General features: G+C 41.0%; 1 protein-coding gene across 1 annotated transcript in view; it reads right to left on the bottom strand.

Annotated features, from left to right (window-relative positions):
- RMDN2 (regulator of microtubule dynamics 2) overlaps positions 1-12687 on the bottom strand; it is a 34154-nt gene extending 21467 nt beyond the window's left edge. The window contains exons 1-2 of the mRNA XM_089529717.1: positions 12602-12687; positions 5685-6148 (exon numbers count right to left, since the gene is read on the bottom strand). Coding sequence (XP_089385843.1) covers positions 5685-6139 — 455 coding nt within the window. The 5' untranslated portion in view covers positions 6140-6148; positions 12602-12687. The remainder of the gene's footprint in view (positions 1-5684; positions 6149-12601) is intronic.
- Between the last annotated feature and the right edge of the window lie 1577 nt (positions 12688-14264).

The raw sequence follows: 14264 nt of genomic DNA, 5'->3' as shown, positions 1-14264 counted from the left end.
AATATACACTGCGGTCTTGGAATTATTTCTGTGCTTTTTTATGTAGAATTATTTCAATAGTTACTATGAAGGGATTCAACTTGAACTGTAGATCCAGCAAAATTTAAGCATGTCTAAGCCTGTAATTTTACATACGAACTTACCTCGCCAAAAATCCAACTTACCAGTAACCTACTGAAGTTCACTTCTGAGTAGACTTGCAAAGGGTTGCACTACATGTCAGGAAAAAGAGGTTAAAAGGTGCTCACTTGAAGCTGATGAAAACTTTTACCGTTGTGGCTCTGGAATGTTAACAGTTTCCTAACTAGTTTCATGTCTCAAAGAGGCCTTTCAGCATGTATTTTTCAAAGTGGGAAAATACATCTCAAATCATCTTTCAATAATAGATTGTGAGCTTGGCTACATGTATGAAAAAAATGTATTGACCTCACAGTTGCTTTGGGCAGGGGACATGATGTTATTGACAATTTGGAAGGAAGTCACTGTAAATTTACAGGTAATTCTGTTCAGAGTGCTTTTGTCCAATTTACCAAAATTCACCTTTTACCCCAAAATTTCCTTTAAAAATCCATATAATTGTGTGTGCGCCCTGTGTTCAAGGTGGCTTTGGTGTGGAGCTGTGGGCAGGAGGAGTTTTTGGTGAGCAGGGCTGGTTCTGACAAGCCTGGTGTTTGTTGCCATATATTTTTTTAAAACTCCAGTATATATTCAGCCATGAGATCAGTGGTGAGGAGTTAGATTAGGCTACTCCCTCAATCTTCTTCCACCCCACCTGAGTGTTATGTTTCTTACACTCTTTTTACTCTTATTTAATTGCAGAAAATGTAGATTTTGAGATCTTCTCACAAGTAAGTGAGCCAGTGAGTGAATGACTGGGAGGAGGGCAATTGCTGGCTCATTCACTTGGATTGATTACTCATGAGGAGATCACCATACCTACATTCTCTGCAGTTAAATAAAAGGTGACACAAGTCTGATGGTGGGGGGTCAGGGGAAGGGAAGAAGGAATATGTGCACTCCATTCACTGGAGTAAGAAACAAAGATGACACAATGCCTAATCAGGTAGTGGGGAGGATCAGAGGGGGTAGCCCAATCTAATCCCTCAGCGCTGATCTCATGGCTGACTACTTTCATAAGTAAAAGATAAATATGTATTTTTTTTCCTTTTTTGTTTTTGTTTTTTGTGTATGTGCACATATGTGTACATTTAAAATCTCTCCCTCACTCACTGTGGCGCCAGAAGGGGATTAGATTGGGAAGGATCCAATTGGAATGCAAGTTGGTCACTAGATGGACAGGCAAACAATAACAGCTATTGGCTGTTAGTTTGATTCATGGTGGGAAGACAAAAAACAGTAGAATGAAATGAGTTTGCTGGGGGAAATGTGTGTGGGCAGTTAGGCCAATGTCAACTTGCTATATTTACTGTGTGGCATTGATGGGTCACTGCAAGGTCATAGCAGACCAGAAAAATGCAAAGTGAGGCTGATTTTTTGGTCATTGTAAGCATTCCCTGCGATATGTTATCCTACAAAAATATTTATGTTTTAAATAAGAGAAATTAGTGCCTAAAGATAATGCATGATAATAAAGATTAAAAAATATACAGATTCCCCCCTGCTCTGGCCCCCCATGATTATGATGAGCTTTTGAGCTAGCAGTACTGTATCATTATACCAAATATCCTTTCAGGCTCATGGAAGAAAATGTTCTTCATTGAATAATGATCTTGAGATGAGATGTATTATCTCTTCCCTGCCAATGGAAACAATTCATGTGCTTTTTTAAAAAAAAAAAATCAAGGCCTTGCTCTTACAAGGCTGAAAAGTCAAGAATTGGTCTCACAAAATTTGCTGTGCAAGAAAATGTAACACTGGAAGAAATATTCATGTGATAATTTAATTTCATATTAGAGAAGTATGCAATAATTTGGGGTTAGTTTGTTGGTTTCTGCATGCTGTATGTATCAGTTTGGGGTTCATGAAAACTTATGCCAGGCAAAAGTATCTCAATTCATTCAATTTGTTTGCACAAAACTACAGTCAAGGGTTGGTGCTTGTCTTCTTTCTCTGGCAGGAACAAACCAGAGAAGAGAAACTTCCACCACAAGATTTAACAAACTAATCATAATGCAAAACTCTAAACTTCATTAACCTCTCCTGATGCAAGCAGGAACAACTTATGTGCAGACATACTGCTCATTCAGGACAAACTAAAGTTGTACAGATCTTTGACTTGTTCTGCCTTACAAACACACATAAAGTTTATCTTTCTCCAGTGCTTAAGATACCAAACAAATGAGGCAAAATGGTGGTTGCATATGGAAAGAGAGCACTTTGGGGCAAGCCAGGCAGCTCCACAACTCTGGCTTTGGTTTGGCTTTTCTCTCTGCATGTCTGACAGGTTGACTGTTCTAGTCCTCCAGATCTGCAAATGGAAAACTCCCAAAAAGTCCTGAAAAAATTAGAAGGATTGAAGGTAATACCAGTGGAGACAACAGGAAGTCACTGGGGGGTGGCCATTTCTTCTTCCCTCTACTTGTAAAATGAAGCCTAGACTTTTCTATGTTCAAGATGGTTGGGTTTTAAAATAATAAATGTGTAGGCAAAGTGTTTTCAGTCAGCATTTCAGTGGTCTGCCTTATTTTTCTATTTTACACATAAATCATTTTAAAGAGATCTCCTGCATCCTTTGCCAGGAACAATGAAAAACTAGCAGGGCTTGATAAAACCTGACAGCACCTTGCTATCCATCACTAAATCCCTCCACTTTTACTTCCTGGGACAAAAGAAAAAAAATCTGTAACCTTTGTGTGATTGCCCTCCAGTGGTCTATTCTCAGAATTATACAATACAGAAACATTAGTTTTTGATGCATAACAACAACAACAACAACAACAACAAACCTTTTCAGTACAATGCAACAGATCAGGGATTGAGGATATGTGTGCCTGAAAGATGTAATTGGACTGTAACCTCTATGGTTCTTCACTACTATTTATGCCAGCTAGAGCTCATGAGAGTTATAGTCCAAACATGATTCCCCAGGCATGCAACAAGCTGATAGCAGACATGTTAAATTGTTAGGTTTACTAAAAGAGTTATGCAGTATCTCCTATACCAGTGAAACTCTTTGCTGGTGATTCTTTCCCATTATATACACATTTTCTCTGTGTCCATGCAGTGATAACATAAAATGTTTGAATTAACTTCAAATTCAAGGATGACAAAGTATTTGGAACTCACATTCAGTTATGGTTGTTCAGCCCTTGTCTACCTCTTCTTTGTAGACATGCATCTTACAGTCAAACATTTGTGCTGTCCATGGAAAAAGTACTAAATGATACAGTACTTGTAAAACAAAGTGTAAAAGGCATTCTTCATGCATTCAAAAAAATCCTTGAGGCAGTCCTTGAATTTTAGTGGAGAAGGATTTAAGTGCTGCAGTTGTGAAACTGTAACAGTATGGAAAAGTGATGCAACTGGCAACAATGTAAACAAGATAATGTTGTATCACTCAGTTTTGCTGAGGGAGGTGTTGACCTCCCAAGATCCAGGGGCTGCAGTTGTGAAACTAGAACAGAATTAAATACTGATACATCTGGCAGCAACATTAAAAAAGACAATAATATTACAATGAATTGTGCTTGTGCAGAATTGTGCAGCTAGACATTACCAATAATGTCTAGAATTACTGGAATTTTAAAATCACTTACTGTAAAGCAAGACTAAGAGAAGATGATCCAGAATATTCTTGACAACTGTATCCTAACAACCTTACAAGTTTAGTCAGGGATTCTTGCAAGGCACAATATTAATCTGAATGCTAAATTTTAATTTAATTAAAATTGAATTAAATTAATTAAGACTAATGAATTCAAATTAAAAGCACCAAAACCAATGCAATTTATCTGTCATAACATTGCACAGCATTACTAATTTACGTATAATACAAAGATTAGCAGGGACACAAAGTTTAGTTATCTAAATAAGGTGTCAATGGAGATTTCAGGGTGTTGACAGAATCCAACTTCCAATAGCCAAAGCCTGAATTGCCAATGGTCAGAGTTGCTGAGCGTAGTAGTCCAATGACATTTGGATGTCCACAGGCTCTCCAGTCCTCTGAAATATATATATATATATATATATATATATATATATTTGGGGGGGGGTTGCTGCTAAAATTAAAAATCACTTCCCTTTTTCTTCCTCCATTAAAAATGGATAATGGATGGGTCTACTTCATTACCATTCTTCTTGTTTTCTAATACCTTGTTTTGTTAACTTTTCACTAATATATATAAAAAATTGGAAACTGTGCTAGGTTTATGAAAAAGACAGGGGATGTGTTTTTTAAGTGCACAGGACACAGTATATTAGTATGCAACTTGAACACCACATGCATACTTTGCTGTTTGTTTTTATATGCTGGCTTGATTCCTAGATGTGCACTCTGCTTTATATTCCATGGTACATCTAGGTGGAACTAACTGATTAAACTATATCCATGCAGTGTCAGCAAGAGAGATCCAGTATTAGATAAAGCTTTACTGGCAGAGGTGCAGACACTATGGTGAAAGAGATAAATTTCACCACAGGGATTGGATTTTCCATTGTAAATTGCTCCTAAGATAAGGCAAGACTTAAGAGGCACAAATTATGCTGCGCAGCACTATCACTGGTTTCTGGAGTTGAGGCTAAACAAGAGATAAAACTAGCACAATCTACTTGAAAATAAGATATAGGAAGGTCAAAATGAGAAGGCCTAGCTAGATGCATATACCTAATCAAGTGTACAGACTACAAAAGCAAAGGCAACCCATCTCTTTTAAACATAAATCCCTAAAACATTTTAATATCCGAAAACAATAATGGAATTCCAGCTTTTGCAACTCATTCACAACATTATTATTCCCTCATCTCATGGCCTCATTTGCATACAACACTAAAGGCCTCCCCTCTACGTTCTGGCATGACCATGGCAAGGACATAGGATGCATTTGTATTTCCTTTCAACTAACTCCAGTTTATTTTGTCCAAACAACAAACTGCAGTTAAGTTTTAATGATAGTTTACCCACACAAGCAAATCTCAGTTGGAAGCTGTCTTATTTGGACAAACTACTAAAACTAATCACAAATGTGTCTAATACAGTGGTCCCTCAGCTTACGCAGAGGATTTGTTCTGAAACCCCTCTCCCCTGTAAGCCGAAAAACGTGCATGCTCAAGTCCCATTCAATTGAATGGGGCTCGTGCTCGCACCATGGGAGAGTGTGCACTGTGGGCGCATGCACCATTCTTTCTCCCATTGCATGGCTTCTGTGTAAGCAGGTGCGGGCGCACTGTATGAACAAACTTACATATTATAGTTAACTGGAAACAGAACCAAAGGCTTCCAGCCTCCTTCACCTAGTTGCACTGAATGAGAAATCTGAGCCATAACATTAAACTAAACTTCAGTGTTATGTTTAAAACCAAACTCTAGGAAGTACCTGAATCAAGTACTGTTCAACATTTTAATGGTTCAGAGTTTTTTGGTGCTTACATCCTTAAAATGAGTGGTTATACTATATGAAAGCAATTTTTAATTTATGTTTAACATCAAATATACATTTTTTAATTTTTAAAAATGTTAATACTTAATTAAAAATTGGAATAAACCTGAAATATTTTTAAATACCCACCCGCCTTCACTTTCTGCCTCTTCAGAACTGGTGGTGTCCGTCATACCCTGTGTTGCCTCAACCTTCCTCTTCTTTGTTGCCCTGTGTAAAGGACTGGTCCTGCGAATATCTGTTTTGCCTTGGAGTTCATTTTGAACAAGTTCTTCCAACTTTGGAACAGCTTCTTTCAAAATTTTCACCTCTTTTTTAAGTTCATCCACATTTACCAGTAAGCCATTCAGTTTCTCAAGTATCTGAAGCTGTCTTCCTTGTAAGAGCATCACTGTTCCTTGTTCATTGTGAGCATCATATGGAAAATCTATTAAATCAAAACTCTTCTCTGAATTTGGAAATGTGGGCAAATGTACGGCTTTCCTGGGTTCCCGTGTTTTACGATACCAGAGTACAACCAAAGTTATTCCAGCAGCCCCTGCCATTAAACCAAATATTAGCCTTTTGTTTTCAGAGTGAGCCATGTCTTTCGTCTGAAATAATACAAAGCAGAAGAGAATTGCCAGTTTAATTATTTCTATGAAACTCTCAGGGTTTTTTTTTTTTTTGGGGGGGGGGGTAAAGTAGGCTAAAGAGATATGGCAGTTCCACTTACAAACCAGTTATACAGGACTTGTCAACTAAAAGGTTATAACCCTAAACACACCTGGATGAAAACAAATGCATAGTAAAATAGGACAATCACAAACTCGGCCATTCTCCTATCTAACTGCTTTTTGGGATTACTCTGTTTGACAACAGTGGAGATTTTGAAGATTAATACATACTCTGCCTTTATTAACAAAGTAGGGTACTATTGGAAAGATCCCATTAAAAAATCCTCAGAATTTATTTTGTTTGATTAAATATACTACCATGATCCCACATTACTTCGCCTACATACTAAAGATATATATGTTCATTTGGCTTTGAGGGTGAAACTGGCACAGAGAGCAATGTTTTAACTGTATAGTCTGAGGCAAAAATCCCACACAGAGTCAAGTGCACATTACTGTACACTCCAGGATATAGTGTCCAACACCTACCAAGACATGATTGCAAGAGGCTCCATGTTGACATCCAGAACCACGTGGGCCTGATCCTCCTCCATACTTGCCAGAACTTGTTTACTTTTCTCTGAGCTAACAGGCAGGAGCAATTATAAGGCAGCAATGATACATGCTCTTCTTGCCTCGCACTCTCTGTTTCAGTGATCATACAGATTGGGCCCAGAGGAAGAAGGCAAGCACATGAGAAGCCATGGCAAGAAAAAGAAGGTGATGCCTTGACATAGGACTTAATGGCCCCTCCAAACAAGGAGTCCACTTTGGTACAAAATACATTGCAGAAATAATTCAGTTTGAGACCTCTTTAACTGCCCTGGCTCAGTGCTAGGGAATCCTGGGAATTGTAGTTTATTGTGGCACCAGAGCTTTCTGACAGAGAAGGCTAAATGTCTCACAAAAGTACAGTTCCCAGAATTCCCTAGCATTGAGCCAGGGCAGTTAAAGTGGTCTCAAACTGGATTATTTCTGCAGTGCATTTTGGGCCAATGTCTGTGATGAAAGGTTACTAGCATTCTAATGGCTCACATTATCTGCCTGGAACCTTTGTGAAATGGTGGGCTAAAATATACAATAGTATAATGACCTATATAAATTGAAATTAGACAATGAGGAAATTGAAATAGTTAAAGATTTCTCATACTTGGAATCAAACATCATTCAGAACAGAGACTGCAGTCAAGAGATAAGAAGAAGACTAGGAATGGGAAGGGCAGCCATGAAAGAGCTAGAGAAGATCCTAAAGAGTAAAGATATGCAACTTAGAATCATCCAAACCATGGTATTCCTAAACATTATGTATGGACGTGAGAGCTGGATAGTAAAAAAAAGTAGATAAAAAGAAAACCAACTCATTTGAAATGTGGTGCTTGAGAAGAGTGCTGAGGACACTGTGGACAGCCAAAAAGACAAACAAATGGGTCCTTGGATTGATCAAGCCTGAAATACCCCTATTTGCTAAAAGGGTTAAATTCATGTTGTTGTACTTTAGTCACATCATGAGAAAATACAATAATGCTAGGGAAGGAGGAGGGAAGTTAAAAGAGAGGAAGGCTACATGCTAGATTGGTGGACCTATTAAGGAGTGTGGTGGCGTCTCCATCCTTAGAGGTCTTTAAACAGAGGCTGGATGGCCATCTGTGGGGGACGCTTTGATTGAGAGTTCCTGCATGGCAGGAGGGTTGGACAGCTCTTGTGGTCTCTTCCAACTCTATGATTCTATGAGGTCATGGGTATTAATTTGCAGGAGCTAAGCAGAATAATGGAGGACAGAGATTCTTGGTGATGTCTCATCCACTGGGTCGCCATGGGGTGAGGTTGACTTGAGAGCAGTTATCAACAAATAGAAATAAACAGACAGAAAAACAGTTTGGTCAATTATCTCTTGACTGCAGTCTCCATTCTGAACAATGTTTGATCCCAAGTATGAGAAATCTTTATTTCATTTTCCTCACTGTCTAATTTGAATTTATGTAGGTCATTATACTGTTGTGTATTTTTAGCTCACCCAAAAGTCTGTCCAAGACAATGAGTAAAACATAAAGAAAGTACTTCCATGGGCTTGTTTTGCACCTTGTCATGAAAACTAGTGCATTCAGTGATGGGAAACTTAGCCAAGGGGTCCCACCCATGTAAGAGATCCAAGACAAATTGCAACCTCTCTGGAGATCATGAGATGGGGGGAAAGGAAGGGAAGAAAAAGGCATAATCCTGGCTAAATCACTCAATTGTGTGGAAGATTTTCAGATGAAGTTGCGCTCATCTAGGAGTTATCTCGGGAAGAACCAGGAATGCTCCAGCAACAAACCATTCATGGGGAAATCCTGTGAATAGCTTCTCAATAGCACGAATGAAACATGATTGTGAGAGTGCAAAAGTTAATCACGCTTCATTCACGCTTTTGCAGAAGCAACAAGGGTTACCCAAAATGCATTTTGGTGGAAGCAATCGATTCTCCTTGCCAGGATCAGTTTTGCAGTGTATATCAGCCTTTTTTTTTTTTTTTTTTTTTTTTTTGAGGTACGGGGCACAATTTTGTTTACACTGGATTAAAACAATGTGGCAAAATAATATATTTTATTTTGTTGTTTTTTACAGCACATACACGAAACAATCAATTCCAATGAAGTAATGATTCATTTATGGATGTGTGAGAAATGTGATATTATATGGTAATGTCACAATAATAAAGCAATTGTGTAACAGTGCAAAAATATCGAGTGCTATAGCCCTACTGTTGTGTTAGCTTTTGTTACTGCGATTATTGCTGAACTGGCCCTGGTGTGATAATCTCACCTGTCTCAATTCATTCTCTATTGGGAATCAGCCCACCTCCTGGAGCAGACTAGATCAACAGGTACTCTGTGAGTTAGGGTTGCCTTCCATACAAACACATACCTGGAAATTAATTCTTGCAGCTAACCTCAGACTAAAACAAACCTAGGTTCAAGATGTGTGGCTAAAATCCTATGCACTATGGATGGGCACTATGTGGTCCTTCAAATCTTGCTGGACTACATCTCTCAGCATTCCTCGCCATTTGTCATGCTGGTTAGGACTGTTGGAAGTTGCAATCCAACAACATCTGGAGGGCCACATGATTCCCAAACTTACTAGGGACACTAACTTGTAAGTAAGCACAATTTAACTCTGAAACTCATTCTGGGCAAACATAACTCAGATCCAGCTTTTTAAAGATAACGCTAACCTGGAACAAAGTCCAAAATAAACTGAGACCTGAGACTTAAACGCCACTTGACAGTCTGTTACAGAACAACAAAAGAGGTATGGGATTGAAGTATTTATGTAGCAGGCATAACTCCAATGAGAACCAGTTCCAAGCAACAACCTCCAGAGGGGTAGTCATGTTAGTCTATTGCAACAAAACAACAATGCATCATTGCTTCCTCTGATACATGCATCTCCACAGGCATCTGAGGAAGTAGGCTCAAGTCTATGAAAGCTCCTGCTACCATCTTCCATTCCAAGTAGGGGCTATCTGCACTGCAGAAATAATCCAATTTGACACTGCTTTAACTGCCATGGCTCCATGCAATGGAATTCTGTGGTTTATAGTTCTGTGAGAGATTTAGCCTTCCCACTCAGAGGGCTTTAGCATCACAACAAACTACAGTTCCCAGAATTCCATAGCGTTTGACCATGGCAGTTAAAGCAGTGTTAAACTGGATTATTTCTGCAACATGGATGCAGCCAGAGTTTCAAAGGTGCTGCAAGATCCCTTTGCATATTGATTTTCCAGACTAACACAGTTATGTCTTCAAATGCATATGACTCCAAGAAGGCTGTCTATTGATCTACATTAATAACAATCACTTTGAGTGTCTCAGTAGTCCTGCATACAATTGTCCCATAATCAGGGGTCATCAACTGTGCCTTTCCAGATGTTGTTGTACAGTAACTCCCACGATTCCTCACCACTGGCTAGGCTGGCTGGGGCAGCTGGGAGCTGCACTTCAATAAATAGGTTTTTGTAGGAGACAGCCAGCATGATATAATGGTTTCAGTGTTGGACTGTGACTCTGGAGACTCTGGGTTCGATTCCTTGCTCAAAATCCACTGAGTGACCTTGGGAAAATCACATGCTCTCAGCCTCAGGGGAAGGCAATGGAAAACCTCCTTTGAACCAGTCTTGCCAAGAAAAGCTCAGGATAGGTTTGCCTTAGCATCACCAAAAGTCAGAAATGACTTGAAGGCACATAACAACACAATTTTTGGATGGGAGTTCACTCTCACCGACATGGCTACCCCTGGATATGTTTACCGTAGTAAATGTGCAACTCTTTACACTGACACAACTGTCTTTGTAGCTTCTACTGCCAAATAAGCTGTTTTCCCTTCAGGTGTTGTTGTGTGCCTTCAAGTCATCTCCAACTTATGGTGACCCTAAGGCAACCCTATTAAGGGGTTTTCTTGGCAAGTTTCTTCAGAGGGATTTTGCCATTGCCATCCTCTGTCCCAGATCATCCAGTGGCTTTCCATGGCAGAGCCAGATTCAAAACCTGATCTCCGGAGTTGAGTATGTCTTGAGTCCTTGTACCAGGAGGAAGGCAGGATATAAACAAACAAACAAACAAATAATAGCCCAAAACCTAAACTTTCTAAATGAAAGATTGTTGTTCATTGTCAACTGCCCTAAAGTCGATCTTGACCCATGGCGATCCTGTGGATGAGACATCTCCGAGACCCTTGTCCTCCAATGCTCTGCTCAGTTCCTGCAAATTCATACCTGTGACCTCCTTAACAGAGTCCATGCATCCAGCAGGCAGCCTTCCTCTCTTTCTACTTCCCTCCATCTTCCCTAGCATTATTGTTTTTTCCAGGGAGTCATGCCTTCTCATGTGTCCAAAGTACAACAGCCTCAGTTTTGTCATCTTGGCTTCCAGGAAGATTTCCAGCTTGATCTACTCTAGGACCCATTTGTTTGTCCTTTTGGCTGTCCATGGGATCCTTAGCACTCTTCTCCAGCACATCTCAAATGAATGGGTTTTCTTCCTATCTTCTTTCTTAACTGTTTAGCTCTCACATCCATTCATGGTAATGGGGAATACAACATCTTGTATGATTCTGACTTTTGTGCTGAGTTGTATGTCTTTACATTTAAGGATCTTTTCTAGTTCTTTCATAGCCACCCTCCCCATTCTTAATCTTCTTCTGATTTCCTGACTGCAGTTCCTGTTTCTATCAATGTTTTAATGTTCAGTTCTTTTACTACTTCTACTTCTTAATTGTTTGGGTTGAAAGATTATTCTGACGAAATTCCCAAAGAATTTGGGACAAAGAAGCCACTAGGAAGGCTGTGCTTTCAGGCACTTCTGAAAGCGAACGACCCTTGAACTCGGATGATAAGAGTCCAGAGATGACCTTGTTACAGCCTGCCATGATTAACTAACCCTTGTCCTGTTCAGCATCCACACTGCAGACATAACCCAGTTTGACACTGCTTTCACAACCATGGCTCTATGCTATGGAATTCTGGGAATAGTGGGATTACTATTATTCTTATTGTGAAGTCAAAGGCTTTCATGGCCGGCATCCATAGCTTTTTGTGGGTTTTTTGGGCAATGTGGCCATGTTCTAGAAGAGTTTGTTCCTGATGTTTCGCCACCATCTGTGTTTGGCATCTTCAGAGAAAGAAATAATAACCCCTCCCTTTCAGGGAGGCTCACAACATTAAAAAAAGTACATGAAAATGGTACATTAAAACAGAATTAAGTTATTACAACATTAAAACAAATTACATGTTAAAAGAAGAAAATACCGGTAAAAAGATAAAGATGTTTTAAAAAACATACTTTAAAACAATGCAACACTCCAACACAACTTTGTGTTTCAAATGCCTCTTAAAGGGTAGTTGGTTGTGGCACCAAAGCCCTGCTGATAGTCTGACAGCCATTTTCCTCAGCACTGCATCCGCACTGCAGAAATAACCCAGTTTGACACCACTTTAACTGCCCTGGCTCCATGCAGTGGAATTATGGGGTGTGTGGTTTTGTGGGACATGTAGCCTCCTCTGCAGAGAGAGCTCTGGTGCCACAACAAACTACAATCCCCAGGGCTCCTTCATACTGAGCCAGGGCAGTCAAAGCGGTCCCAAACTGGATTATTTCTGCAGTGTGTTTTGGGGAGTCTCCAAAACACCCTGCAGAAACAATCCAGTCTGAAGCCGCTTTGACTGCCCTGGCTCAGTGCTAGGGAGCCCTGGGGATTGTAGTGTGTTGTGGCACCAGAGCTCTCTCTGCAGAGGAGGCTACATGTCCCACAAAACTACATTTCCCAGGGTTCCCTAGCACTGGGCCAGGGCAGTTAAAGGGGTCTCAAGATGGGCTGTTTCTGCAGGGGGCTTCTGAGGGGCGGTTTTCTTACCTGCTTCTGGGCTTGGCGATGGGGGACCAGGAAAGCTCCCTGGGGCGCTGGGACTGGGCTCAGGAACCGCAGCCTCTCCTCCTCCTCCTCCTCTTCCCAGGAGGGCACTACTAGGGCAGGGAAGGGAGGAGGAGGAGGAGGAGGCAGAGGCGGAGACACTCCTCCCTCCAGGGCCGCCCTCCGCTTCCGAGGCCCGGAGAGAGGGAGGTCTGGCGCTCCCTGCAGAGACTGAGGCGCCTCACCTGCTCTAGGCTCCAAGGCCTCAGTCAGGCCCCTCAGGAAGAGCCCTGGAGACAGGCCTAGCCCTCCTCCTCCTCCTCCTCCTCCAGGGCATGGCCTCCCTTTCAGCCTTCTGCCCAGGAAGGATTCCCACATGTCCTCCATTTTAGGGGAATAAGAAGCATGGATTTGTATTGATATAGAGGACGCCAGGCTTAGTCCTCCTTTTCCAGGACATGGCCAGCATTTAAGCCTTCTGCCCAGGAGGGGTTCCAGACATGTACCCCATTTCGAGCATCACTAAGAAACATGAATTTACATTTATATGCAAGGTGACCAAGCCTAGCCCTCCTTTTGCAGGACATGGCCTGCATTAAAGCCTTCTGTCCAGAAGGGATTCCCAAATGTCCTCCATTTTAGGGGAATGAGAAACATGAATTTGCATTTATATGCAGGACTTGTTCTTGTCCTCCATTTCAGCCCTCTGTCAGGAGGGATTCCCAAATGTCCTCCGCTTGGGCAATGATCGTTCATTTATATGCAGGCATCCTCCTTTTTCATAGACAGGTCCTATATTCTAGCTGCCTGTCCAGGAGGGATTCCCAAATGTGCTCCATTTTAGGGGAATAAGAAGCATGGATTTACATTCATATGCAGAGTGAGCAGACGTGGTCCTCCTTTTCCAGGTCATGTCCTACCTTTCAGCCTTCTGTATGGAAGGGATTCCAGAAATGTACTCCTTTCCAGCAATAGCAAGTACATTTCTATACCACTCATCAGTGCACTTAAGCACTCCCTCAGTGGTTTACCATCTGTAAGCTAATTGCCCCCAAGAAGCTGGGTACTCATTTTAGCTGCCTCAGAAGGATGCAAGGCTGAGTTGACTCTGAGCCATGAGCCCTTGGCTGGTATTGAACTCGCACCCTTGAGGCTTGTGAGTGAGTGGCTGCAGTACAGGCATTATGAGCATCACTAAGACGCATGAAGTTATACTTATATGCAAGGTGAACAGACTTGGTCTTCCTTTTCCAAGACATGCGCTATTTCAGCCTTCTGTCCAGGAGGGATCCAAAAATGTCCTCCATTTTAAGCAGGACCAAGAAGAATGAATGAATATTTGTATGAGTGCGTCAGCTTTTATTTGGTCATGTACTTTATTTTTCTTGAATGTACTACATTTTGCGGTGCCTTGTTCTTTTAAAGTTCTGGTCACCTTGGGTGTCACCCTCCCCCCAAATTGGCCCCTTCCCATACCACACCATTTGTTGTTGTTAGCTGCCCTTGAGTTGATCAACTCATGGCAACCTGGTGGATGAGACATCTCCAAGTATCCTTCAATGCCCATAACCCCTCTAATCGAGTCTATCTATCCATCCCCTCTTTCTTCTACCCTCTAGCATTATTGTTTTTTTCTCGTGAGCCATGCCTTCTTATTATGTGGCCA

The sequence above is a fragment of the Sceloporus occidentalis genome, unplaced genomic scaffold (genome assembly GCF_023333645.1).
Source record: "Sceloporus occidentalis isolate IW3139 unplaced genomic scaffold, rSceOcc1.0.p SCAF_6, whole genome shotgun sequence".
Lineage (NCBI taxonomy): Eukaryota > Metazoa > Chordata > Lepidosauria > Squamata > Phrynosomatidae > Sceloporus > Sceloporus occidentalis.
This window is presented reverse-complemented; position numbering and strand designations above follow the sequence as displayed.